The 27,993-nt window shown below is 55.4% G+C and overlaps 1 protein-coding gene across 6 annotated transcripts; it reads right to left on the bottom strand.

The window, feature by feature from the left end:
- Positions 1 to 27,993, bottom strand: IFITM10 (interferon induced transmembrane protein 10). 6 transcript variants are annotated; one of them, XR_001850731.3, is made up of 5 exons: positions 26,259 to 26,578; positions 25,333 to 25,784; positions 14,540 to 14,749; positions 2,617 to 2,687; positions 1 to 1,682 (listed from the first exon to the last, which is right to left on the bottom strand). XR_001850731.3 is itself a non-coding variant. In XM_073217363.1 (3 exons), the coding sequence occupies exons 2-3, from the start codon at positions 25,573 to 25,575 to the stop codon at positions 14,600 to 14,602; spliced, it is 393 nt and encodes a 130-aa protein (XP_073073464.1). In that variant the 5' UTR covers positions 25,576 to 25,784; positions 27,901 to 27,993; the 3' UTR covers positions 14,126 to 14,599. The 6 variants fall into 6 exon arrangements, 4 of the variants coding, with proteins under 4 accessions (XP_073073464.1, XP_036867603.1, XP_017500810.3 ...); XR_001850733.3 differs by lacking the exon at positions 2,617 to 2,687 and having other exon boundaries at positions 2 to 1,682; XM_073217363.1 differs by lacking the exons at positions 1 to 1,682; positions 2,617 to 2,687; positions 26,259 to 26,578 and adding an exon at positions 27,901 to 27,993 and having other exon boundaries at positions 14,126 to 14,749.

Raw genomic sequence — 27,993 nt, 5'->3', positions numbered from 1 at the left:
TAATGATAGTTTACTTTTATTGAGAATCATGTGCCAGGTCCTGAGTTAAATGTTGTGCATACTCTAGCCCAAATGTATAATTAAAACACAGGGGACCGGAGGTAAAGGAATTTTCCCCAAGGCACAGAGCCAGGAAGTCCAGACATAAACCGACATCACCTTGTCCCCAAGGACATCTGCCCTGCCCGCCTGGGTGCCAGCTGGCTCGCGCACACTGTTCTCTCAGCAGAGTTCAGCTGGAGCGGAGGCACCCAAAAGGAAAGAAGGTGGAAGAGACACGACAACATGGGGGCCAGATCCAGGGAACCCACCGCCTGAGCCCACCTTTTGCTGTGAACTCCCTAGCAGCCAGGGCAAAAAGGGAAGGAGAGGGCAGATGGGCTTTATCACCAGGGAGGGTGTGGAAGAGTTTACCAAAAAAGCACTTACATCCCACTTCACAGTGAAGAGTCATGTGGGGTGATAGGCCTCAGGAGAGGGGGTGTCCTTGGGTAGGCCCCAGATGTCTCAGGGAGCCTTGGGGACCAAGTCTTGGCCCCGCTGGGAAGTTCTGCACACCACGTCTAACAGCTGAATGAGTCTGTGTGGGGGCCATGGATTTAAAGTCAGTGTTCAGGGAAAGCATGTTCAGTCCACTGTGGAGCAAGGACGTGGCTCACCAAGTTCCTGACTGCGGTGGTCAATGTACGCGTCAACTTGGTGGGGCTGTGGCACCCAGACTGCTGGTCTGACGTTGTTCTGGATACTTCTGTGAGGGCATTTCGGATGAGATGAGCATGTAAGTTGGGGGACTTGCGGCACGGTGATGGCTGTTCCCCAGCCAGCGAAGGCCTGAGTAGAACAGGAGGAGAAGGCCGGCTCCCCCGAGGGCAGGTGCTCTGCCCAGATGGCCTTTGGCTTCTGGTTTGGCCCCAGAGACCCTCAGACTCAAACGGCTGCCCTGCTCTGAGGCGCCAGTGCAGGCCTCCCCCGTCGGACTTGAGCTCTCCAGGCCTCCACAGTGCACGAGCCGATGCCTTACAGCAGCGTCTTTCTACACGTCCTGTCCTGTCGCTCTGGAGGACGTCAGCTAATGGCTGCAGGGACGCCACCCACAGACTCGCCCAGTGCAGCTGTGGCTCCAGGGCCTCCTGAGCCCCTTCAGCGAGATGCTCTCTTAGGGCAACAGAGGCCGGAGTTCTGCAGGTCTCAGCTAACCAGCCCCGGGGGAGATGCCTGCCCTTGGACGGCTCTGGCATTGAACCTAGGCGAGCCGCACAGGCCCCGGGTCCCGCGCTGGGATCTGGGTGCCCCCAGCTATGGAGCGTGTGAGTTGGCGTCCTTCTGTCGGGAGCAGGCTGCTGGGCCTGCCAGTGGGTAATAGATGACATTGAACAACTGAAAGCCCATGTTAAAGGCAGGCAACCTGGACGTCAAGCCCAGGCCTCGAGGGCCAGTGTGTAGGAGAAAGTTACTCCCTGCACGTCTTTTCAGACAAAAAGTAAGTAGAAGAGGAAGGGTGAACCGAGAGCAAATGCGGGCTCTGGGTGAGGACGAATCAGTGCAGGTTCCCGGCGGTAACACGTGCCCGCGGGCAGGGCTGTCGCAGGTGGGGCCGCGGGTTGTGGGGAGGGCATCCAGGAACCCTCTGTACTTCCCACCCAACTGTGCCCTGGGCCAGGAACTGCTCCAAAAAACATAGTCTATTTGGAAATGAAGAAAGAAAGTCAATTTTTAAAAAATAGCTCCAAGAAATCAAATATTTAGCTATGAATCTAACAAAACATACAGAATCTGTACAAGAGAAACCGCACACCACCAGTGAAGAGTTGCCTCAGCGGGGGGAGCACAGGCGAGTGTTCCCGCCTTTAAGGACACAACACAGTAAAGGTGTCAACTCTCCCAACCCTGGCATGCAAATTTAATGGGATTCCAGCAAAAATCTTAGCAGGAGTCTTTGTAGATATACAGAAATTTCACTTGGTCTGTTTGTGAAATTTATGTGGAAAGGCAAAAAATATGAGATGAGCCAAAACAATTTTGGCAAAAATAAAGAAAGCCAGGGCCATGATAGCACCTGCCTCTAAGATTCACTGTGCAGCAGTGTAGGCAGTGCGATCCTGACAGGGAGGGCAGTGGATTGATGGCAAAGAGCTGGGTGTAGACACGGCTGGATACAAAGACACACCGCTGGTGCCCCACTGCGGCCTAACGGCGGCCAAGTGGAGAAGGGATGGTCTTTTTCAGCAAAGCTGCTGGAATAGCTAAACAGCCGTGTTAAAAACGGCCCCTGACCTAACCCCACACTTGGTGCAAAATGAACTCGAAACCAACCATAGACCTCAGTGTAAATATAAAACCATAAGGCACTTAGCACAGAACACAGGGAGACATCTGCAGGACCTTGAGGGCTGAGAACGCGTGTGTGTGAGATGCGGGCAATAATGCCAGTAGGACGCATCCTATTTGAATGCACGGGTCAGGTGGTAGTGCCTCAGTGGACCTGCCCACGGGAGAGCAGCCAGCCTGCCAGTGGGTAGCGATTGGCCACAGGAAACGTATCTATTTTCCCTTTTTTTTCTGTGCATTTTCTTTATGGAACGTTTGGCCCCTGGAGGGGTCTTGTGATTATCTTACCTTCAAATCTCAATAAAGCCGGACTTTCAGCGAGACATATGGGCTCTTCATGGATTTGCTCCCCTGTGAAACTGAAGAAAACCCCTTTAAAGAATACAAACAACCATGTAGTCTCTGGAAATGGTCCTGGGCCACTTCCAAGGAAGAAATGACCTCAGTTTCCCCCTCAAGTAACTGGAGAAATAAGAGTAGATGAGACTTAAGAGAAGCAAAATAAGGTAAATTTAGAAGATCAGGGTGAGTATCAATGAGACAGAAAACAGACAAGCGATAGAGGAGACTGATGAGACCAGAAGATGTCTGAGAACTGATGAACTCTCAGCCGGACTGAGCAAGAGACCAAGGGAATCACGGTATCTCACCACCCTGATGGGCAGCGACGGCAATGGGGTGGGGCGACTCGATGATATGGGTGAATGTAGTAGCCACATTGTTTTTCATGCAAAACCTTCATAAGAGTGTCTATCAATGATACCTTAATAAAAAAATATCTGAGTTGAGTGTTAGCAGATTGTATTCTAAAAAGAAGGAAATAGATGGTCAGACTCAAAATTGAACAAATTGTTTGCAAAAAAAATATCTCTTAACACGAAATATATGTAAACACGCCTTAGGCCAAATAACATTTCAAGAATGGAAGTACATTATATTGAGTTTTATCTCTTTGCTTGATTTTTTTCTTAACTGAGCAGAGATTAAAGTATTATTTGTAATATCAAAAAAAAAGAAAAAAGAAATCAAGAGAAGGCACAAATAGCCAATATCACAGATTGTACACATATGAGACTCCAGAGAACAACTTCATAGCCTTTTATTTGATAAATGAAATAAAATGGACAACATCTATGGAAGACACCAGCTTCCAAGCTCACGTGAGAAGAAAGAGAAAACCAGGATAACCTTTACCTATTAAAGAAGCGAAGTTTTGGCTTAAAATTTTTCCCACAAAGAACACCCAGGCCCCAGATAGTTTCATGGATGGATTCTAGCAAACATGGAAAGAAGAGGTGATATTGATTCTGCACATGCAGTTCCGCACAACTGGAGAAGGAATGTTTCCGACTTACTCTAAAATGTGCGTGGGAATTAAAATGCCTGGAATACCACACAACTTAGGACAAAAGAGGATCATCGCCTGGTTTCAAGGCTCATCCACATGCAGATGGTGAAGTCTGATCATTCCTCACACCATATATAAAAATTACTTCCCAGTGAATCACAGATCTAAGTGTAAATACAGGAGGAAAGTCTGTGTGACTGTGGGTTAGGTAAGAGTGTCTGAGATGTGCTATCAATAAAAGAACAAATCTGATAAACTGGGCTTCATCAGAATTAAGGAATTTTGTATTCAGAAAGGCACTGTTAGGAGAATAAAAATGCAAGCCACAGGTAAGGAGAAAATACTTTGAGGGGAGTGAACACTAACACGCAGTGGGGCAACTACATGCTTCTGAGAATGGCTCAGTTTAAGAACAGACCATTCCAAGTGCTGACGGGCATGGAGCCCAGGTGCCCTCAACCCACTGGTGGTATGCAGATCGGCGCTGCCCTGGGACGGGGGCTTGGCAGGTGCCTATAAATGTCAGCATGCTGCCATCGGATGCTGCAGGCCTGCTCACAGCGTCCATTCACGTGAAATACAGATCCACATTCACACCAGTGCAAATGTTTGTCTGTAGCCACCAGAAGCCAGAGACAGCCCGGCCTGTCCTCTACCTGAAATGAACTGCCGTCACCCTACTCAGCAATCCAGGTAGGGACCGCGATGGTGCAACAATGTGATGACGTGCATGAGCCTCAATGTGCCGTCACAAGTGAAAAGAGGTGGGAAAGGACTCAGGGGTGCAATGCCATTTATGCGGCCTTCAAAGAGCAATGTTCAGGAACAGAAAAAAGGTGGGCAGTTGCCAGGGCCTGGGGCTGCGGCGGGGCTGGCTGCACAAGATGTGAGGGAGTCTCTCGTGATGGCAGAACCGTTCTGCGTCTTGATTTCAGTGGAGGTCGTATGAACATGTATTTGTCAAAACTCACTGTGAGGTTTATTGAATGTAAATTACACCCTAATTTTCCCTTAGAGGAAACAAAGCCCTGTCCCTAGAGGGCGCCCGTGGCCCCTGCCGGGTCGGGCCGGCTTCTCCCTGTGATCTCTGTCTCTCTGACTCATCAGGCCCGTGCATCCCCACCTGGATGACACGGGCAGGGACTGAGCCCCCATCACCTGGCAGCCAGGTGAAGGGATGAGGGTGAGTCCTGGGGAGGGTGAGTGTCACGCCCATCTTCTGTGAGCTCAGAGATCAGGTGGGCGGGGGCAGCCTGGGGCAGCAGCCCTCCACACATCCCCGCCCCAGCCCTCAGGGCCTCAGCATTCCCTGGGCCCTGACGCCCACAGTCCAGGCCTCCCGGGCTCTGTGACCATCACATTGGGTCCTCGGGCTGGGCTCAGATGTGCCCTTCCGCCTCCACACAGGAGGCAGGCACCCCTTTGTGACCTGCTCTCTCGGTGGGACTCTGCTAGTGCAGGTCTTCCAGGGGTCAGACACCAGGACAGGACCGGGGCAGGGACTGTCCTGGGGGAGCATCCCCAGGGTGGGGGCACTTGGGAGGCATCGTGAAGCCTGGGGAAGCCTGGGGCTGGGGTGCAGCTGGGCCTGAGTGAGGGGAGGAAAGGAACCTGTCCCAGAAAAGCTGGGAGAGGCCTTCAGGGCAGCCTCCGGCCAGCATCTTACCCCGGGGACTGGGGGAGCTCTCAGGAAGGAGCCCCCTGGGAGCCCAGCCAGGGGCCAGGGGCAGCCTGAGGCCACGGCATAAGGTTTCAGAGAGCAGCCCCTGGGCCTACAATCCATCACTCTCCCCAAGCACAGCAAAGCCAGCAAGTCCGCTGAAGATTTTACACCACAAACAGCAGATTTTCCCTCCACGTCATGTAAAGATCCTCCCGCACACCAACACGGAATAACAAACATTTTCAAGGATGTCTCACACATTAACAAAGGATCGGCCGTGAAAGACGAGTCATACAGGGGTTCTTCACTACCCGCAGTGTGACTGCTGCAACAGCAAGGGAAACATTCAGCACCCACATGTTGGGATATTAAAAATGTCCCTGAGCTCACAGACACTGAGAAGTGACCAGTGGTCACCAAGGGTCGGGAGGACTGCTGAACGCTGTGAATTATCAGTGGTCACCTGATAATTAAAAAAAACAACTTTTTAACTTCTAAAAGAAAAATCATATCATTATACACATACTATGGTTGATAAAAATGCAGTGTGATGTGGAAATTATGTTTAACTGAAACTAATAATGTTACTAATATATCCTGGGGCTGAATGTGTGAAATTGCTATTTTTTTGTATGTGCTTACTCTCAAAACAGCAATTTCAGATGGTTCAATCAAAGACAATGAAAACACAATGGATCAAAATGAGGAGAATGATTTCGCTGACATACTGGAACAAAGTGTGGTTTGAATGCAAGCATACAGACCCCACCCTGACTCGACATTTTCCTGAAAATCCTGCCTCTAGTGAAACCCAAGGAGACAAAATAGCATTTGCATTAACTTTAACGGGAAAAGTTATGGTGTGTCCCATTTCAGCCCAAAGCACCAAAACTGCTTTAATGAAAGAAACTTCGTTGCAGTGAGCAATGGGAACAATCAGAAATGATGACAGTTTGTGCATAAAATATAATATAATAAAGGTTCACTTTACTCCTTACCTTTTTTCTGCACCTTTTTCTTTACCCATTTTTCAGCCAACCAATTTGTCAGTTACCTTGCACTCACAGGACATGTGACAATAAAATTATAGCACAGAAAGTCAGCTGAGGGGAAAAATGGGAGCTAAGCATGAGGCAGTTTTAGACATGTATGTACTAGATGGACTGAAGAGCTGTAGAAAATGCTCCTTTTCTCCCCTCTTGCTTGGCTTATCCAGATGTGGCACACAATTCAGACTGGGTAACATATTTGTCTCTGACTAAGCACTGCTGCATTGAGTGAAAAAAAGCATCTTTTTTTGAAACCATAATGACAATCAATCACTTTTTATTTTTATTTATTTAACATATTTTGAGAAAGAAATCACTATACTAAATGAAATGAAATTGCTGTACTAAGGGCAGTACACACTTTCAGTAGTCTTTAGGGTGAAAGAGTAGTAAACTGAACTGTGGTTAAGTCTCTATTTGAAAATGAGAAACAATGAAAATTAATGAGTTAAGTATTTAGTGTAAGATATTGGGCAATACGGACAAATAAATGCAGGGCAGCAAATAAAACAGTAACTATTAAAGGAATTGCAGCTAAACTTAGAGTCTCCCTACAAAGAAAGCTAGGGCCACCTGGCTTCACCAGCTACTGCACTAAATATAAAGCACAAATAAAAACACTTCGAAATAACTCAAGACTAAGAGCCCTGCCAACAAACCCCAAAAGAACGCATGAGGAAGGCAAACCGCAGGGCTGTCACACTCCTGAACGTAGAGGGAAAAGAAAAAAAAACAGCAAAAATAATCCTACAAAATGAACATCTTAGGTTTATTTCAGACATGCAAGGCTGTTTTGATGTTAGTGGAGAAAAATGAAATAACATAATTTGCACTGTTAACTTATTATGGGAGGAAAATCATGTAATCAAACCAAAAGATGCAGAAAGATAATTTGAAAATATTCAATATTAATTTCATAAAGTAGAGCCATTTCTGATGTGCTGCATGTGTTCATAAGATGCACATTAGCTCAAAAGCAATTGGTAAATGAAGGGCCATCGTATGCAAAGAATCATGCTCACTTAGGGTCATTTCCTCCTGACATGTAATACTTTAAATGGCTGGGGTAATAAGCACTTCCCCAGTCAGAGAGCAAGACCTAGGACACGGGGACCTCAAGGGAGCTGGAGGAGACGCCTTGCAGCGTGAGTCCCACACCATGTCCACAGGTCTCAGCTTCTGGAGATGCTGAAGCGCAAATGGAAAAGCTGGGAAGACATGACCCTTGGCTGGAGCAACGTGCTGAGAGAGTGTGTGCTTGGAGTCAGACATTCGAGTCTGATGAAGTCTGGGGTGCGAGCCTCTAAGGGGCCGGGAGGAGGAGCAGGGGGTGGCAAGCTGGGGACTGCCCTTGCTCGGGATCATGTTGAGTCTGACAAAGCCCCTCGGGTTTTGAGTTGTCTGTCCCCCAAATCCTTTATCCCATTAGCTCTGTTATGTTTAGTCCATGCTTACGCAGAATGCAAATTTTTTCATATCTGTGGCATTATAGCAAAATGTCAATATTAGCATATTATGAATAGTAGGACGTTCCTTAAACTAATGAATCATGTCTACAAATTCCAAATAGAGCAAATATCATCCCAAATGGACAGCCTTCAAAGATTTGTCTTTGAGATAAGGAAATCCTCCTGTCAGAACCTATATTGTAACTGAGTTTCTAGGGAATTCAGTAAGTCAGGAAAAAATATGATGTATGTGGATGAGAAAGGGAGAAATAAAACAGATGATCCCTACGGTCTTATGCTGTGGTTGTATATGTAGAAGATCCAGAACTTACAAAAAAATCATGAAAATAAAAATACTTTTAGTAAGGATGCTGAATACACGATCCTTCCTTAAGTCCAATTGCATTTCTTTACATCAGCAGCCAACACAGAAAAGAAAATATTTCAAACCATAAGACTTACAATAGCATCCAAATCAAGTACCTAGATATATATCTAACAAATTTTGTGCAAGATCTTTGCACAGAAAGCGTAGAGCATTTCCCACAGAACTTAAAATTTAAATAAACCGCAGATTACAGAGTGTTCTTGGAGATCTGGAAAACCCAGTATTGTAAAAATGTAAATTCTTCCCAAATGGATCTATAGATTTAATCCAAGTCCCAATAGAGCTTTGTTTTTCTACTTGACAAGTTGATTCTAAAGTTAAATGAATATCAAAGGTCAAGAAAGGACTGGTGGTTATTGGGACCTATTATAAAGCAGCTGTAATCAGATTATGTGGTAACAGTGCAAGTCAGACAGTAGACAAAACAGAGCATAGAACCAGACCCTACCTAAACAGACGTCAGTATGTGACAGAGCCCGCGCTGCCGAGCAAGAAGGAAAGGACAGCTTTCCAAAAATTAGAGAAAGAGGGAAATCTACCTGTCTCCATATTTAGGTTTGGACATATACCAGATTATATAGCTAAGTATGAAAAGCATAGTAAAGATTGTAGAAGATAATAAAGGATAATATCTTTCCAGAATTGGCAAGATACTAACTGTTAACAAAGAAAAAGATGCTGCTGAAGATGCTCTTGTGAAATGAAATGAAGTCTGTGGATCTGCATGGTGGTCATGCAGGCAAAGGGCTCTGAGCTGAGAGCCCCACCTCAGCCAGGGCTCCTGCCTCGCTGTGACACACCCGGCTCACAAGGCTCACAGTCCCCCACACCCCACACCCATGACCAGAGGTAAAGCCAGCCCGTAATGCTCAGAGGAGGTCAACCGGTCTGTGGTCCCTGGTGGAATCCTTCAGGAGAATGATTAGCAACCCTGATCGTTGTTATCACACCCTGATGGCATCAGCATGTTCACTGTCTGTTCCCTTAGCTCACCGCCTGGTCCGTGGCTGATACAGCCTCTTCCCTGTGCCTGCCCCCTGTTGTAGAACAAGTATTTAAGAAGTTCCTAGTGAAAACCGAAATTCATCCAAGTAAACCTGAAGGTCTAACGGGCTTCATTAAGTGATTTGTGTATCGGGCAGCATCCCCTCTATCAGGCAGAGATGCACTGAAGGGCTGCAGAAAGGGACAGGTTTCTAAAGGCTGGACAAGGAAGTTATGCACAGAAAAAGGATTATTTTGGGTGGAGTCGCCCTCACTGGGGACAGAAGGGTCTCATTAGGCGAATTCCTTTTGGGGAAGGAGAGACACATGTGATGTTGTCCTACCAATGCTGACCGGAAAGTTCCTGACTGACCGCATTTCTGGGGGAGGTTGAAACTGCAGTTAGGTGCAGCGGGAAGCCCCGGTTTGGTGATGCGGCCCAGCAGAAGCGATGCCATGTGGGCCTGCATCTTTCTTTTCAGCCTTCCCAAATAAAGGGCCTTTGGAGAAGTTTATGAGAGGGCATGGATGGGCACTCTCGGACTCTGGCCTTCAGTAAGACACCAGATAAACTTTTTCTTAAACACACCAGGTCAGGTTCATTTCAGCCGGCACTTGCTTCACTGAGATGCAGCACATCACGTCAGGTAAACATCCTACAGCCAGTGGGGACAAATGTGGGCACCGATTGCAGACACACATGTGACACCAGAGGGCCCTAAAGGCAAGGAGGGTCAGAGGAACTCAGATTCCAAAGAGGAGCAGCCCCTCAAGGCAGCTGATACAGCCAGGTTTCTCGGGAGTCCAGTTCTGGGAGGGGCTGGGGGTGACAAGGATCGGCCAGGGTATTGGGACTCTCCTGGGAGAGGGAAACCAGGGAGACTGTTCTGGGTCTCACGGGCTCATTGACGAGGTGGAAGAGAGCAGCCCCAGGGCAGAGCTGGTTCGCTCGCCAGACACTCGCTGAGCTCCTTGGGGCCATCCGGGCTGGGCACGGGTGCTGGAACTGCCAAGAGGCTGAGGGAATTCTCTCGAATGAGCAGGAGACAAAGTCCCGCTGGACAGGCTGGGGCTGCCTCAGCCCTCTGAGTGGCCCACCCCTCAGGACTCCTGCCAAGCCCACCCCTCAGGACTCCTGCCAAGACATTCCAGCTGTGCAGAGCCGGCTGAAGCACTGAGTTCAAAATCTCTGCAGGGAAAAAGGGGATCCCCTGCACTCCTTCAGGGCTTAGGAAGACAGGAGCACCCTGCCCACAGCAGCGACAAACCCGAAGTGGACCGAGTCTCAGGAACCCCAAACCCAAACCTCAGCAAACTCCACCCAGCTGATCCCTCAGACACACTAATGCCGTCCACGCTGGCCACTAACAGCAGAGAGAGGGAAGCCTCTCTAAGAGAAACTTACGTCATTTTCAGCCCCTGCAGGTCTGTAATGCACAGTGTGTGCAATGCAGCAAAAACTACAAGGAGATGCAAGTGAGCAGATGTACCCAATCATCAGGACACGATGGGCACACTGGGCTCTCTGTGGACACAGAGCAGCTCTTGGGCCTAGGGTCAGCCCCACGCTGGACCGTCTCAGCTAGGGGCTCTGTGGATGCTCAGGAAAGAGCACAAGGAAGCAGAGACCCCCTAATCCCAGCCTCACGCTGTACAGAGATTAATCCGAGACCTAAGTGCGGAAGGCAGGACAATAAAGCTGCTACAGCCAAACTGGGAGAAAAAGCTCAGGATCATAGAGCAGGAGAAGCTAGAAACATGAAGAATTCCCAGGACATTAATCCTATTAGCCGAAACATGAATTAAACAAGAACAAAGTCCCAAATGGGACTTGCATAAAAAATAGCAACTTTGGTTTATCAAAAGATAACATTGTGAGAGTGAATAGGTGAGTTGCAAAGTGAGGATAAATATATTCTCCATAGTTTTCATGGTCTGTGGTCTGGGAAGGGTCCTCAGTCTCCCCTAGATTTGCGTGGCCTCCACACTTGTGAAGGTTACAGGGCAGGTGTGTTTCATTGTCTCTCTGTGTGGGTTTGCCTGGTGGGTGCCTATGTTTCCGGCAGTGCATCAGCTGGGGCCGTGCGAGATCACAGACAACACCCGCAGTTCTGGGCGCAGAGCTCCTGAGTCCCTGGGGATTTCCTGGGTGATGGGAGCACCTTCTGTTCTAAGGAGGCAGTGCTGGGTGGGCTCTTGGTGGGCTCCTGGATGGACCAGAAAGACCGAGGCAAGATTAGGAGCTTCACACTCCCCAGGGAGGGGAGAGGAGCTGGCAGAGGAGTTAAGGATCAGTCACGGCTGCAGGAGGAAATCTCCATAAAATCCAAAAGGAGCCGTGGGCTCTGCCGCCAAGGTGAGAGAGACAGGGGCTACCGCATGGTACCCTACCCCCCACATACCTACACACACGTGTGCACACAGCCGGGCTCATACTTCAGACCCACTCCTCCTTCAGCCACTTGGTCCTGAGCCCTTTAAACTGGACTGGTGGCTGGGGGTCGGAAGGGCCATGGTCAGGGCCAACCAGGGGTGCAGGGAAAGTCACCCGATGCCCAAAAGACACAGAGGTAGAGGGACAGGAAGAGGGTGAGCAAGGCCATTTCATATGTTCACACACACTTTTACTGAATGGCAAGTGTGCCCCAGGCAGTGTGCAAACCAGGTAAAATAAAATAAGATAGGAGAACGGAGCAGGACTCGGGGAGGTCCACGGGGTGAGGGAGGGGCCCACAGAGCCACAGACACAGACCTGGGAGCCAGAGGCCAAGGAGGAGCCAGTGCCCACCTGCCCACTGGCATCGGGGTGCAGACCCCAGTGTGGACACCCGCCCTGTGGCCACAGCCCCCTCCTGAGCCCATGGCATGGAAGTCTGTGCCCCACGCTGCCCGGGAATGGACAGAGGTGTCTGTGAGCTGAGGGTGCCTTTGCTGGCTGCACGTGAGCCCAAAGGCCTCAGCAGGTGGGGCACAGCCCCCCAAAGAGCCACCTAGGTCTCTTCAGGAGATGCGCTTCCTCCAGGGCAGCCGGCCGGCTGTGACCTCAAAGGCTTAAGGAAAGTGAACTAAGAAGCATTGCCCGAACTTCTCAGCCCCAGCAGGCACCATAAAGCCTCTTGGACACCAGGGTGGGCCTCGGCTGCCCTCATGACCTACAGCCCCTAAACCCCAGGTGCTGACCCTGATGGTCTCAAGCCGTGCAATCCTGCAGGGCCCCTGCCCCCTCTCCTCTGCACTGTCCGGGGTGAGGGGTCAGCTCCAGGCTCCCCAGCCTGTCCCTGGAGGGTTCTGGGTAGGGCCTGTGCTGAGCCTGCTCACCACCGTCCTCCATCTTCTGGCCAAAGGCTTCACCCCCGTTCACTGGAAGCTCTACACCCAGCCCTGGGCACGTCTGGGTGATAGCCAACACCCCGTCTCCTGACATCTCACCTGGGGGTCTCACCTGGGGGAGACCCAGCTCCTCTGCCTCCCTTCCTGGTGGGGATGAGGGCCAGTGCACCACCTGGGCCCGCCGCCCTCTCCAAATGCCCGCCGGGTCATCACCTCTCCAACCGGCTGCCATCATGACCCTGGACACGTACCCCAGCCCGGGGCTGCTGCTCCGCTCTGAGGACACCCCTTCTCTCCTCCCTCAAAGCTGGCTTTCGGAAAGGCCGGCCCCTGTGGTCACGTCCTCGTCCTTCTGTCACCCCCCCACCCCCCCGTTCCTCTGCCCCCTCCTTCCTGCCGCTACAGGCCTGGGTCGGTGGGCACCTCTCCCTCTGCGGGCTGGCTCCTCTGCGGGCCTGCGTGCTGTGGACTCTCCCACGCGGATGTGAGTGGGGGTCCTCGGGCTCCTTGCCCGGGCTGTCCCAGCCCAGGCCACCCCGACTCAGTTGCACCAGCTGAGCACGAAGCCTGGACCACCTACCAGGGGTCCAAGTCCAACAGGCAGGAACCCCTCCTGGCCTTCCTGTTGGCCTCACCTCTCACATCCGGGCTGTCACCAAATTCTATCACCCTTGCCCCAAGAATCTTCTAGTGCCTCCTGTGCAGCCCCCACCAGCCCCCAGTCCTCACCTGGGGCGATAGCCTCTGCCGTCTGTGGCTCCTGCAAGCTGGTCCCCATATGCAGGCAGTGCCACAGGAAAACACCACTAGCATGCCCCTGGGCCTTGGGCTCTGTTCACAGGCCTTCCCATGGGACAGAGCGCTTCCCGCCCCACCTGGGCTGTGTGCAGTGTCCCCCGCTTTCCCGGCCAGCATGGCCCCCACGGTGAGGGTTCCCTGCTCGGGGTCCCGCCTGTGGCCTCTGCGGCGGCCCGGCGCCCTCCACAGGCTCTCTGAGCCGGGCTGGTGTCCCACCTTATTCCGCTCCCATCTTATCACTCCTCAGCCTTGCTTTCAGAGGCCGACCGGCCGGGGGCAGGGAGCCGAGCTCTCCGTGGGAACACGGTGCACAGGGCACCCGCCCCGGGGCTCTGATCTTCCTCCTGAGCACAGGACGCCTTGCTGGTCCCGCAGCCCCCCTGAGGGGTGGGACTGCCACTGCCCCATTCCTCAGCCGAGGACACAGGCAGGTGCCAGGGGCAGGGGCTGTCAGGCCCAGGCCCCTCGGCTGCCCGTTCCCCTGTGGATGGGGTGGTTTTGTGCACTCCAACTTCAGCCATGCAGGCAGCTGTGCTCAGGGGGCACCTGCCCCTCCATGGAGGCTGCCTGATCCTCCAGGGGCTCGGGTCTGGGGTGTCTTTCCCCCCAAAGCCCCTCAGTCCTGTAATGCACAGCAGGCAGTAGGCTGCCAGTTACAGAGCAACCTTCCTGGCCGGGAAGCGGATGCAGCACTTGGGGCCCTGGGTCGCCAGGCAGGGCCTGAAGGGGGTTCCCAGAGCCTCCCACTTCCCCCCATGCCCTAGCCGGGCATGGGACAGAAGGCTGGGCCAGAGCTGGACAGTGTTTTATTGAAAGTTCACAGATACAAGAGCTCTGAGCAGGGTCACAGCTTGGGGGAGGTGGGCCCAGGAGGGTGGGGAGCCCCCAGATGCCGGCAGGCCCCCTCAGCCTGGGGCACTCCCACAGAAGCCCTTCGTACCAGGTGTTGGATCTGAGAGGCCCCAGGGGCGTGGACACAGGAGGGCAGGGAGGGCAGCCACGGGAGCCAGGGTACAGCAGCAGAAGGGGGAGCCCAGGACCCCAAAACAGGTGGAGGCAGGAGGCCGGGAGGCAGAGAGGGTGGGCCGGCAGGAGCTCGCTGCCCCCTTCCTGTGCGGAGCGTCCTCGCTGCCTGGCTCACAGCTTTGGGGATCCCGACGCAGACGCCCTGCCCAGCCCCCACCCCGCGGTGTCCCGCATCACCTCAATCGCCGAAGCAAACACGTCTTGGCGCTTTGTCCCCGCGGCCACGGGGCAGCGGCCTCAGTAGTCGGTGAGCGGGTACCGCAGGAAGACAAAGACCAGGATGATGCAAGAGGCCGCCAGGGCGGAGCTGGTGATGTTGAAGAGCCGGGCCGTCTTGGCGTCCTCCACCGCTCCGTTCAGGTCGTTCAGGAGCTTCTTGTCCCGAACCTGCGGCCCGGAGGAGGGAAGGTGCTTACGGGGACCTGCTAACACTGGGGCATCGGGGCCACAGCACCCGGGAATGCTCTGTTTCTTGGGCAACTTCCTGAAGTCCAAAACTATTTAAAATAAAGCAGGATTGTTAAAAATACTGTATTATATGCTTGCAAGCTGGTGAGACAGTAGATCCTAAGTGTTCTCGCCACCAGAGAAGAAAGTGACTCTGCGAGTGATGGCATGTTAATCAAGCCTAGTGTGGGAACCCCCCTGCAGTATACACGTGTACAAATCGTCATGTCCCGCCCCTTAGACCTACACAATGTCACATGTCAGTCACACCTGAGAAAGCGGGAGCGAATGAATGAGTGAAGAAAAGAGGAAGCTGGTCTCAGAGGGAGAGAGGTGATCGGACGGCACAGTGACCCGAGCGTGTCCTCACAGGACGTCCACCTGGTTTAGAAGGAACTCGGGTTCCCTGGGAATGGACAGGACAGGTGGTGTCCCCACGATCTCTGGGAGGGGATGTTAAGGTAAAAGGAGAGGACCGGAGCCCAGGAAGTCCTGGGAAGGCAGCGGGCAGAGCTGGACCCATCTCCGGATTCTGCGGCTTTGCAGAACCGGCCCCGAGGGGCGTCCGCCTCACGCGGGCAGGTCGGGATGCCCCTCTCCTCAGCATGCTCTCCCCCACAAAGCCCAGAGATGCTGTGGGCAGGGAGTGAACCCAGGAGGAGGAGGCGAGGGAGAGAGAGGGGATGGGCAGGGAGAAAGTCTCTGTGTTAGTGCTTCGTGGATGGACGAGGGGGCAAAGGGGCTTGGCTGCAGGGAGGAAGGCAGGCAGGCAGCCGGCTGGGCTCACCACCTGACTGCCCAGTGGGTGGGTGGATGGGGGAACGGAGGGGTAGGCAATGCCGTGACAGAGACGGCACGGTCGGAGGGCGGCTGGTGTCGGGGTGTCCTGAGGGTGGATGGATGGAGGAGGGGAACGGTGGAAGGAGCAGCGAGAGGCCCAGAAGAAAACAGAGAGGTGCAGGCGGGTGACACAAGGGAGGCATCGGGGAAGGGGGGAGAGGCCGGTGGCTTGGAGGCTGGACTGCCCAGAATGAATGGACGAGATGAGACGGAAAGAGGGAAAGCAGCAGGCGTCGCCGTCACCGAGGAATCGGGAGGGACGGAGGGAGGGAGGAAGCCCACGCCCTGCCTGGTCTTCACGCTAGTGACTCCGGAGAGGACTGGCGTTCAAAGGATTTTTTTGTCCTTTCTGAACCATGATGTTTCACCCACTTATTTAGGTCTTAAACATTTTACAGTTTTCTCCAGAGAAAGCTAATAAATCTTTTGTTAGATTTAGCCTTAGTCGATTTATTTTGGTTGCGGTTATGATGTGAGCGATGTCTATAATCACATAGTTTTGCTGGTGTATAAGGATTCAACTGCATTTGTACTCTGATTTTGAGTCCAGCTAAGCTACCATATGAATCGTGCCGAGTGGCCAAGCTTTCCGTGGGGGAAGCCGCACCTGCTGCAGTCACGGCACTTCTGCCTCTCCTGTTGCTGGACCGTCCAGCACGGTGGCTCGGAGCACAGATGGCGGAGGCCATGCCTGGGTGTGGATCCCAACTGTGCCCATCGCCGGCTGCGCAGCCCTCGGCGAGGCTCGGCCGTGACATACGTTCCCGGTGCCCAGAGCTGTGGGACGCACGCAGTGAGTGAGCTCGTACAGACGGGGCGAGGCCTGCCGGGACGACGCCGAAGGGCAATCACACGATGGAACGGGAAGCCTCGGCTCAGTCTTGACCTTAAAACTCACCACTAAGGAGATGCTCACTTATTGCTAGAAGTACATTAATGTGTGAAAAAATCCCCACTGGACAAACGTATTTCTCCTTTACTTCATTAATGAATTATAGTCGTGGATTTTCTCATGTTAAAACAATTCTGAATTCCTAAGGTAAAGCCTTGGCCATGATCTCTTCATTGGAAACTTGGAAGAGAGGAGAAGAGGCAGACGGAACACTTTCAAGTGGACAGATGAGTGGAGGAGAAAGGGGGTAGGTGGACACAGGGTGTGTGCTGGGCGGGGGGACAGGCAGTAGGTGGGCATGTGGCCATAGCTGAGTGGAGTGGAAGGTGCATAAATGACAGACAGGTGCTTGTCTAATGGATGGAGTGGGTGGACAGACAGATACACGAGCGGATGTTGGGTATGTGGAACAGTAGATAGACGGGAGGCAGGGAGGGTTACTGGAGGCTGTCGGGCGAATCAGTGCATGCTAGAGGATATACTCATTAGTCAATCTATCGATAGTAGTCGGTGCCTGCTCTGTGCAAGTGTTTTCTAGGTCCTGGGTATATTGCAGGGGACAAAACCAAGTCCCCACCCTCAGGGCGCTTACATTCCTGGGAGAGGATGCCACATAAACGTGATAGATGAGTAAAATACGGAATGTGTTAAGTGTGCTGAGCAGCAACTGAAGAGAATAAGGAACTAGGAAGTGTGTAGGAGGTAGAGCTCCCACCGGGCGCTCAGGAAAGAGCTTCCGGAGAAGGGGACGGGCATCTGACAAAGCCCAGAGAAGGTGCCTGCTGCCTGTAAGCTTATCTGCGCGGAGTGCGCGGCCAGGCGTGAAGCTCTGAGCTGGGATGTGCCTGGCGTTCGGGAAGAACCAGAGCCCATCAGGTGGGAGCAGAGCCCAGAAGGGAGCGACGGGGAGTAGGACCTGAGGTCAGAGAGCAAGCCGGCCAGCGGCAGGTCGTGCAGGGCTTTGCAGGTGCTCTGTGGCGATTTGGAGCAGGAAAACAATGACATGATCCGACATGTCCTAACCCAGTGATTCGGTCACTCTCAAGAGACTCAGGGCAGGGGCAGAGGTTGGACCCAGGGCAGGGAGAGCGAGTGCAGGCAGGTAGGCAGGCTGGTTTGCACCGGGGCTGCAGTGCAGGTGGGAGAGCCCATGCGTCCTGGGTATGTCCTGAACACAACAGAGCTGATGGCATTTGCTGAGATCACATGTGCAGTGTGATTTTAAAAAAAAGGATGGAATTTGAGATGATCTCAAGGTTTTTTGCTTATATTACTTGAAACAAGGAAGTTGTGGAAGGTCCCAGGAGTGTGTCTGCGTGGTTCAGGAACTTCATCCCTGAGTGTTAAGCGAGAAGCTTCATCTAGACATTGTGAGTAGGGCGGTTTTATCAGAGTTGGAGTTCTGGACAGGGTTGAGGGCAGAGGTATACATACAAGGGAGCCGGTGTGGGATGCCGCAGATGGGCGCATCAGAGAGGGCATGTGGACAGAGGAAAGGGGACTGAGGGCTGGGCCCAGGAGCACCTGACATCAACAGAACAGGGGGCAGGAAGGAACAGGAGAGAGCCTGAGGAGGGAGGCAGAGACGTGGAAGGACAATGGAGGGGGCTTGGGGAGCTGGGGTGCTGAAGGGGGGCAGGGACTAATAGGCAGAGCGGGGCAAGTGGGCAGGCTGAGGGGTGAACAGTCGGGGCAGGCCGGGAAGGTAAACGGAGGGCACGCAGCCTGGGGAATGGGCAGCTCTGTGGCTGTGCGAGTCCCCAGGGGAGAAGAGGGGTGCTGGGTGAAGGCAGGGGCGGCGAGCAGGTGGCCGGGCAAATGGGTGCTGGCCCCACGGCCCCTGTGTGGATGGCACGGTCCGTGACGGGAGAGGCGGAGAGCGAAGAGGCAGGGTGATCCGGAAGTGAGGAACGGACAACTCAGTTTGGGTGGGAGAGCGGGAAGAACAAATACCTGAGGGGAGGGGTGGAGAGACGGGCGTTTGGGTGGGTGGGAACTGTGGGGTGAGAGGAGAGAGGAGGAGAGAAGGGCCGATGGTCAAAGCTTCAGTGGGTGACTAGATACATGACACCACAGGCAGGTAGTTAGAAAGAAGGGGAAGCAGAGAGGCTGACGCAGAAACGACCTCGCTGAGAGACGCGGAGCGCGGGGGGGTGGGCAAAGGGAGAGAGGACGCAGGTGGACAGGAGGGGCTAGAACGGTGCCTGGCGGACGCAGGGGCCGGGCGACCCATGGGTGTGACCTCCAGGAGGTCATTTTCTAGCTCTGTGCCTCGGCTTCCTCATCTGTGAAACAAGAATGTCAGCTGCACCCATTTCACAGAGTTTAGGTCATTATTAAATAAAATAATAAATGGAATCACAGAGAGTTAGACCAGTACCTGAAATATGCACAGAGCTCAACAGATACCAGTGCCCCTGTTGCGTTATTGTTACTGGCTGGCTTGTTGTTAGGGGGCGAAGTGGGTGAAGTCAGGGAGCAGAAAATGAGAAGACAGCTGGGCAGATGGACAGATGGACAAGTAACGGACGAGGCTGGTGGGAAGGTAGTGGGAGGAAAGGAAGGGAAAAAGATGGGTGCTGGGTGTGTGGAGACAGGAATTGAATCGACAATAGGAGGAACGGCTGAGCGGGATGGCCGAGGGGACGTGGGCAGGCGGGGGACAGAGACAGACGACTGTACGGAAAAGGATGGGCAGGAGGACAGGGCGGAAGCATGGGCACGCCGGTGGCAGTGAGCCGAGGGCCTCTCCTGCCAGCCTGCCTCCGCCGGAAATGGCACCCCCATCCTCAACTCACTAGATGAACATCCCTGGGGTAAAGCCCCTCACTGGCTTTTCCTTCAAAATATATGCGCAGTTTTCAGCTCTCCACTCCAACTGCTCTGATCCAAGACTCCACACAATGCCCTTCCACTTGTTGTGCCAGCTCGCCAGCCCCTCCTGTCCCTGCAGCCTGTTCCCCACATGGCCAGGGTCATCCTTTTAAATGTAAGCCACGTGGGATTGACTTAAAGTTCTTCAAAGATTTCCCGTTTCACTCAAAATCAAACAAAATCCATACTGTGGCTGACAAGGTGCAGCCAGCCCGGCCCCTCAGTTGCCCCTCGGGTCCCGCCCCCTGCGCCCTGCCCCCCTTCCAGCCACCCTGGCCCCCAGCCCCCAGCCAGAGCCTGACGTTGCCTCAGGGCCTTTTCCACACCTGCCACCACCTCTTGGAATAGGGTTCCCAGACGCACATGTGGCTAGTGTCTGAACTGACTCTGGCTCACACTCAGATATCATCTCAAAAAGGCCTGCCTTGACCGACATGCATAAAATAGCACCGCCACGTCCCCGTGACCACGCTTCCTTTATTCATCACTGACGTCACCATAACTGAGCGTTAGGACCGTCGGACACCCCACTAGAATGGAAGCTCCTATAGGCGGGGACTGTGTGTGGCTTGTCACTTCTTAAGTGTTTGGCGGTCAGTGCGTGTGCAGCAAGTGCGTGAGTGAGGGAAGGATGCTGGGAAGTTTGAATGAATCGATGATGAAGCGACTGACTAGTTCGGTGAGTGGATATGATGGGTACATACGTGTAGGGGAGGGAGGAAGACAAAGAGGGGGGGCAGGCATGATAATCAAAGTGAGGGAACTCTGGGCAGAGGGTGGGCTGCTGGGGGGGGTGAGTGACGACAGACAGGATGGAAGAAGAGAGGACGTTAAATAAATCTATGACAGGCATGTGGGTGACCTGGACAGAGGTGGCAGGGGTCCTGGGGGGACCAGTGGGGGATGGCTGAAGGAATGCGTGCGGAGAGGGATTAACAGGAGGCTGGGAGAATGTGCGGGGTGAGCAAGTGGGTGGCATAAAGGAAAAGGGGACGGTGAGGAGGTATGTATGTACGTACAATTGGATGAACCACTACGTAGGGTATTGATGGGTAAAATGATGGAAGAAAGCATGGACGGACAGGAGGGGGAAATGGGGTGCATGGACTATGAGGCAGACAGCTGGGTGAACAGGAAATAGAATGGGGAAGCTGGGAAGAAGGGAGGGTAGATAAACACATTTTCACCAATATGTGGATCAATAAATTGATGGGTGGGTGAGCAAAGGTGAGGAAGGGGGCAGAGAAGGGAGGGAAGAGAGAATAGAAGGTGGGAAGGGTGTGGGAGGGACGCGGAGCTGGGCAGGGGGTGGGTGTGAGTGGAGGTGGCGATACCTACACTGACGGGCGGGTGAGTGGGGGCATCAGACACAGGACACGTGAGCGGGTGGAAGTGACGGGGGTGAGACAGAGAGGGAGGGGGGATGGAATCGTGATAAAAACAACAACAAAAGCCGTGACTACGGGTGTGACACTGTGCTGATAGCACTACATGGTATGAACTCAGTGAATCTTCTCAATGACACGAACACATATCTCTAATTTTACAAGAGGAAAGTTAAGCACAGAGAGATGGGTTTTCCCTGTGAAAGTCCCAGGACCAAAGCTATTCATGAACCAGAGCCGCCCTGCACAGCTGGGTGTATAGCTACGTGAGACGTGCAGAAGGCGGAAGAACGGCTACACAGGGCGAAGGTGGATGAGTTGCTGGCGAAGGAACACGGGGAAGCGGGGAGATGGGAGGCAGGGAGGAAGGAGAGATGCTCAAGACCAACGGGAGGGTGGCCCGGTGAGCGGGCCTGTGGGTGACGTGATGGGCACGGGGGGCGACTCCGGGTGTTGATGGACGGTATTCCACAGTGAACTGAAGATGCAGAAGGGATCAAAGGGATCAAGAGGGCAGGTGGGAGGAAAGGGACGTGGAAGATGGATGGAAAGGTAAGTGAAATAGTGATCGATTCACGATGGAAAAAAGTGGGTAAGTGTGTGGGCAAGTAGGTGTATTTATGAAAAATTCAGGGATATTGTGAGCACGGCAGATAAAGAATGAATGGAAGCTGGAAGGTTGGACGGATGGATGGGTGGGCGGGTGGGTGGGTGGAGGGAGGGGTGGAGGGGTAGATGGATGCATGGGCGTGTAAATTAATGAATTCAGCATGTGGAGTGGAAGGAAGAGAGGGAGAGAAAAAAGGGAGAGGACAAGAAAATGGATAAATGGGTCACAAGTGGTTGGATGAGAAGGGAGGGGAAATAGATAAATGATAGCGGATAGATTACGTGCATGGACGGTATGACTCGAAGGATAATAGGATGGAAACGAGTAAATATGAGTGTGAGGAGATGACATGGAGGGACGGACATGGCTCAGCTAGAGGAGCAGCAGAAAGAAGGGATGATGGGTGGCGTGAAGGACGAACAGATGTCTTGGCGTGTTGGGCCAGGGGACGATGGATGACTGACAGGCAGAGTTGGTAAGTAAAGTGGGGAAAGTTACTGAGAAAGTGAGGTTAGATGAACAGTTGAGTGAACTGATGTGCAGTCCGCGTGGGGATGGGGTGGGAGTGGGGGGGAAAGGGAGGAGGAAGCACACAACGTGTACAACACGGACGGACGGGAGGGCGCACGGCCACGTGGATGAGGTGATGGAACAGAGGAGGCTGGATGGTTGTATGAGGGAGGATGGGTGGGCGGGTGGATACATGGGTGGGAGGGTGAATGGATGATGGGTGGGTGGGTGGATGGACTGGTGGGTGGACTTTGGGTGCACATACGAACACTGACACCATGTCGTCCCTGGCTTCCCTCTCACTGGGACCCCTCATGACCTCTGGGCCCAAACAGAGCAGCTGCCATGCCCCCTTTACGTCTGCTCCCCCTCTCCTGCCCACCTAGAGCAGGGAGCTCTAGGTCAGGCCACTTCCTCTCGTGCCTGGACCACTACACTGGGGCCCCAGCTGAAACCCAACCCCCTCGCAGGTTTTCCAAACCCCTCGCTGCCTGGCCTGTCTGTCCCCCCAGGATTGCCCTCTTCTCATTCCCCACAGACAGTGGGGCCTTGCCATTTCCCCCAGATTGCCCCACCTGCATATCCCAGTTTAAGTCCTTTCCCCCATCTGGAACACCTGTCCCCTCACCCATCCTTCAGCGCCCAGTGAGAATGCTGCCTCTACCGGGAAGCCGCTGTGCCTGACGCCAGCCTCACCCCAAACCGTGAGGAGCTCTCCTTTCTCTGGAATGCTGTGGCGCACACTCCATCTTGCCACATGTCCTCTGTCCAGCCACCAACTCACCAACATTATTTGACCCCTATGTTGGCCAGCCCTGATGACAACAAGATGAAGGGACAGGTCTGGGTGGAGGGCAGCCATGCGTGGGGCAGAGGGTCTCTGATGGGGAGGGGCCTTCAGCCACAGGGAGGGATGGAGCATTTGCAAGGGAGTCCTGGGCCTCACAAAGGCTCTCAGGTTGAGGAGCAGCAGGCGGCACAGCAAGGGGCGCTCACAGAATGGCTGGGGTGAGGGGGTGCCCGGTGAGGCCAGGAAAAGGGTTGAAATGGGTCCTGAAGAGTCTTGGATGCCAAGATGCAGTCTAGTCTTCCCCCAACTAATGGTGGCTGTTGTGAGTGGCTCGCAGACTGCATGAGTGGAGAACTGGCACTGTGTGTGCCTGGACACCAGGCTAAGCAAAATAAGGCTGCGATCTGTGTGGTGTAGACCCAGCCTGCATTGAACTGACCTGGCCCACGTGGTGGAGGGGCTGGATGGATGGCTTAATGGGTGAATGTACGGATGGGGGCAGGCAGGGATACCCCACTGAGTGCCAGCCTCTGCCCTGCTCATGTGTGCTTATTTGAATGTTTTGTTTCCATTTGCTTTGTCCATAGATGAAGGAATAGGCTCAGGTGAAGGTGGCTCATCAAGAGGCCACTGCTCTTCAGGGAATAAGCTGGGAATTTAGCCAAGGCCTCTGACCCTAAGTCCGTCAGGTGACCTTGGGAGCGCCTGTGACTGGCTGCAAATGGCGTAGGGTGCGGCAGGCCAGGAGATATGCACCTGGATGGACAGATGGATAAATTCCCAGGTGAGGGAGCTCGAGCCAGCAGATCTGTCCCCTCTGCCAGGAAAAGGCAGCTCACCTTGCATGCCCCCTTCAGGTAAGTCCCAAACCTTTCTGCCCTCACTGCCCCCTAGGAAGGACATGGGGGAAGCAGCTCTGGGTGGGGGTGTAGTGAATGCTCTTCTGCCACTCAGAAGCATCATTCTTACCCACCCCAACCCCCAGCACAAATCCTGCACCATTCAGAAATCTGTGACCTACCTACAACCGACACCAGATGGGCCTGCCCTGCACCAGCCGGCCACCCACAGCTGAGCCAAGGGGAGGGAGGATGGCTTCTGAACAGGAGCCCATGCTGCTGGACCCATGTCCACGGACCAATGTCAGGGCATGGCAGGAGGGCACCAGGAGAGGCAGAGCCCCACCAGCTGCCCCAGCAACTGTGCCCTCTGCCTGGCACTGGCCGGGTGGAGCCAGAGCTGAGGTTGGCCTAGGGACTTCTATTCCCAATTCCCAGGGACTCTACCTTCAAAGCACACACACATGCACACTCACCTACATACACTCGTGCATGTGTGCACATGCACCTACATGCATGCACACATGCAACACTCGCACACGCACATTTGCAGGTATGTGTGCACTCATCACATGCGCATGTGTGCACAAGCCCATTGCTGCTCACGCACACTCACAGGGGTGCACACTCAGTCACACACCATTCCTGCATGGTGGGGCCTCACACGAGGTCCAAGGCCCTGGAGGCAAAGGTGTGAGTGGCAGGGGGTGGCACCCAGGCTGACGAGTCAGAAGGACAGGAGAGCCGGGAGCTAGGGTGTGGATGCCAGAGTCAGGGGTGGGCTCAGCGCACAGGTACACACAGCAGCAGGCTATCCATGTTCTCCCTTCTGGGTCAGGCCCTTCCTCTCCCTCCAGCCCCCTGTCCTGCCCCCACCCCTGCCCCCACCTCGCTGGGAAGCTCCAGTCAGTGAACCCCCGCCTCCTGGCCTTGGACACTCAAATCAGGGGAAGGTGATGAGCTCGCTGGATGTGAGCCAAGCCCTTCCAGACAGACGGGGAGATGGGTGGGGGGCACTGAGTCCCCTGTTCCTGCTGCCGGGGCTCTGACAGCTCAGAGCGCTTTGTCAGACCGTACGCATTTGCACAGATGCCCCAGCCCCAAATGCGAGTGGATCACCGCCTCCCTTCTGCAGTCTTGGCCCACTTCTTTCCACTTTGCCCTGTAGGGATGGGGTCCTGTCGGCCTGGCGCCCTGCTCTGCTCCTGGCCAGCTACTCTCACGGCAGTGAGGGGCTTCTGGAAGTCATACCCTTTTAGGGTGTGTGGTCAGAGTGTCGGGGACATGATTATGCCTCTCTCCCCCTGGGCCCTCGGCCAACCAGGACAGGCTGACTGGACACCTCGGGTGACAGGGAAGGAAAAGAACAGCGACTGGCAATCAGAGAACCCCTCTGACTGCCTGCCTGGCACAGGCTCTTTGAGGGGGGCTTGGACAAAAAGGTCTCCAGCGTCCCTGACTGCACCCCTCCTGTCTACAGGGGAAGGACCCCAAGGCCTCTTCATTCTCCATGCTGGTTCTATCTCTGGAGGCCTGGGGGCAGATGCGTCCAGGTCTAAGTTCCACAGTCCCCTCCCAGAGGCCAGGACACCGAGCCCTGGATCTCCGTCCCAGGACTAGCTGGTTGTGCAGAGAAGCAGGCCTTGTCACACCCAGGAAGCTGCCTCTGCTCAGGATGGGGAAGCGCAGCCCCTCCCTGCCCAGGTAGCCAACATCCCTGTCTGTCTGGATGCGGAGAGCAGGTACCCCCTGCGGGCACTGCCCCTGGCCCCAGCCCACTCACTTTCAGGGAGTAGGCCAGGGCGATGAATCCCAGGCAGCAGAAGTTGAGGTAGACGAAGTTGAAGATGGACCACAGGTAGTAGTCGTTGACCTCCGTGGTGTCCGGGTAGACCTCCACCACCGTCGTGGGGTTCGTCATTGTCTTCTTCTCTGCGAGGTGCTTGCAGGCCTGGGGTGCGCCGGCGGCCCGCACACTGTCCGTCTTACTGCTTTTGGACTCCATGGGGAACAGAGTGGGCGCCATGGGGGGCGAGGATGAGGGCGCAGGGGCAGGGGCTGCCGGAGCCTGCAGGGCGGGAGGCTTGGACACACAGGCGAAGCAGCCCTTGGGCGAACCCGCTGGGGGCCTTGGGATCCAGAAGGCCCCGTCCAGGGGGACTCGGGCTTCCTGGGTGCCGTCCGTGGTGCTGGCAGAGGCTCCCAGCAGCGCTGGGCACTGGCCGGGCCCTGGGCCTACAGGGGCGGGGAGAGGGGAATGAGCTGAGTCCTTCCCACCCTGCAGGACCCACCCCGGTGCCCTGCAGCATCTCCCCTGAGACCCATAAACAGCCCCAGAGGAGACTGCAATCCTCACCAAGGCGGCCAGCTGCCAGCCTGCCACCTGCCTCCCCCACCCGCCCGAGCCTCCGCCGATGCCAAAGCCCTTCCCAGCAGCCCTGGCAGGAACATCGGGGGCTTTCATCACTTTGCCATCAGCACACACACATCCACCCAGTGACACAACAGCAGCCCCCCCCACGCCCCCAGCAACGCCCAGACTGACACACAGTTGCCGTAAACAGAGCGCACCAGCCCCCAGACACCAGGGCAGACCCGCGGGGACTACAGGCAGGATGAGCAGAGCCCCCCGGCTCCTGCAGGCTGACAACGCCGACACAGGGGGGACACACAGGCAGCCCCACCACCCGCGCTCCGGACCCCGCACACCCCGTTCGCTCAGAGGTGCTGCCAGGTAAACAGCTCCGCACTGTGAAACGCAGCGTGGACCCATCACAGCGACACAGACTCGGACACAATCGCCTGAAGGTGAAAAAGGGACTGCGGGGCTCCAAACTTGGGCGCACAGCCCCCGCCCCCAAACCGGGCCCAAGGCGGCAACGGACCCCAGGCGTGCCCTCGCAGGGAGCCACCCACCCCTGCCACAAACAGCCGCACGATGATGACACTCTGCCAAACGCACGCCTCTCCGGCGAGAACCGCAGGCGCCGGGGCCCGGCGCCACCCCGGGGGTCACCGCAGTCGGGCCCCGCTGCCCCAGCCCGGCCCGCGCCTGCCGCAGCCGCCCGGACGGCGCGCCCTCACCTCCTGGCGACTCCTCGGCGGGCGGGCCCGGCCCCTGCGCCTCGGTCCGCGCGTCCTTCCGCCGCCCCGCGGGTCGCGGTCTGCCCGCCGCCTCCCCCGCCGCCCGCGCTCCCTCCGCTGCGCCAGGCCGGCCGCGCCGCTGCGGCCCAAGCCTGACTCACGGCGGCGGCGGGCGCAGCCACGTCCCGCCTCCTCCCGCCCGCGGCGTCCCCCGTCCCCCTACCCCGCTCTCGCCTCGCCTCGCTGGGCGCCCAGCCCCGCCGGAGCGCCCCTTCGCTGGGCCCTCCCGTCTGCCTCCCCAGGTGAGAGCCCCCTCCCTCCTCCTTCCTCCTCAGCCCGCCCGGCCCCGGGCACTGCTGTCGGGGCCCCTTCCCCACGACGTCCCCGTCTGAGCCTCACCAAGACCCAGCCCCACAGAGCCCAGGCGCCCGCGACTTGCCCCTCTGGCCATGTCCGTGCGCACGCCTACCCATGCCCCGTGCGCTCTCCTGTCCCCGCACACCCCCGCCCCCAACCAAGCCCCCTCTCAGGCCCCCCAGCCCCTAACATGTACCCCTCACCGAGCCCCACCCAGGCGTCCACTTCTGCACACCCCCATCCCCAACTAAGGCCTCTTAAGCCCACAAAGTCCCCGCCTTCGCTGAGCCTTGGGGCCCCACTTGAACCAATCCTTTCTGAGTTCCTGTCACCCAAAATCTGAGCCACACACACCCTGCCAGGAGCCCCCCAGCCCCACCCTCACTAATCGGGCTCCCCACAAAGTCCAGCGCTGTCCAGGCCCCTAAGGACACTCGTCTCCATGGCGTCTGCGCTCACCTGCCCGCGCCTCTGAGCGCCCTGCCTGCCCCACCTGGCCCTGCTGATGCTCTGCCCCCCGCCAGCCGCTTCCGGAACCTCTGCCTGCCCTCCCGGCCTCGGCCCCTTGCAGCTTCCATCTGCCCACCACTCTCCTTCTTTCCTGCAAGTCCCCATGAGCCCCCTGCACCACGGAGAGACCCCCAGCCCTCTGTGCCTCCACTGAGCCCCAACCTCACCTCACCCTGCCGGTACCTTCCCTGAACTGGGTCCTCTTCACCAATCTGCTGGCCCCCATTGAGCCCAGACCCTCCAAAGTCCCCCAGAAGCTGCCCTGATGTACGGCGGCCCCTGTGCTCCTCCCTCGTCTCCCTCCAAGCCCCTGTCCTCCTCAGGGTCCCCGCCACGTCCGGAGCTCGTCCTCCCACGTGGCCTGCCTGCCCGCTGACCTCACCCTCCTCAGAAGCCTTGCCTGTCTGCGCTCAGTCCTCCGCGAATGCCCTGCTGTCCCTGGGCCTCTGGGCTCTCTGCAAGAGCCTTCCCTGAACCCCAGTCCCGGGCAGGC

The sequence above is a fragment of the Manis javanica genome, chromosome 11 (assembly GCF_040802235.1).
Source record: "Manis javanica isolate MJ-LG chromosome 11, MJ_LKY, whole genome shotgun sequence".
NCBI lineage: Eukaryota > Metazoa > Chordata > Mammalia > Pholidota > Manidae > Manis > Manis javanica.
This window is presented reverse-complemented; position numbering and strand designations above follow the sequence as displayed.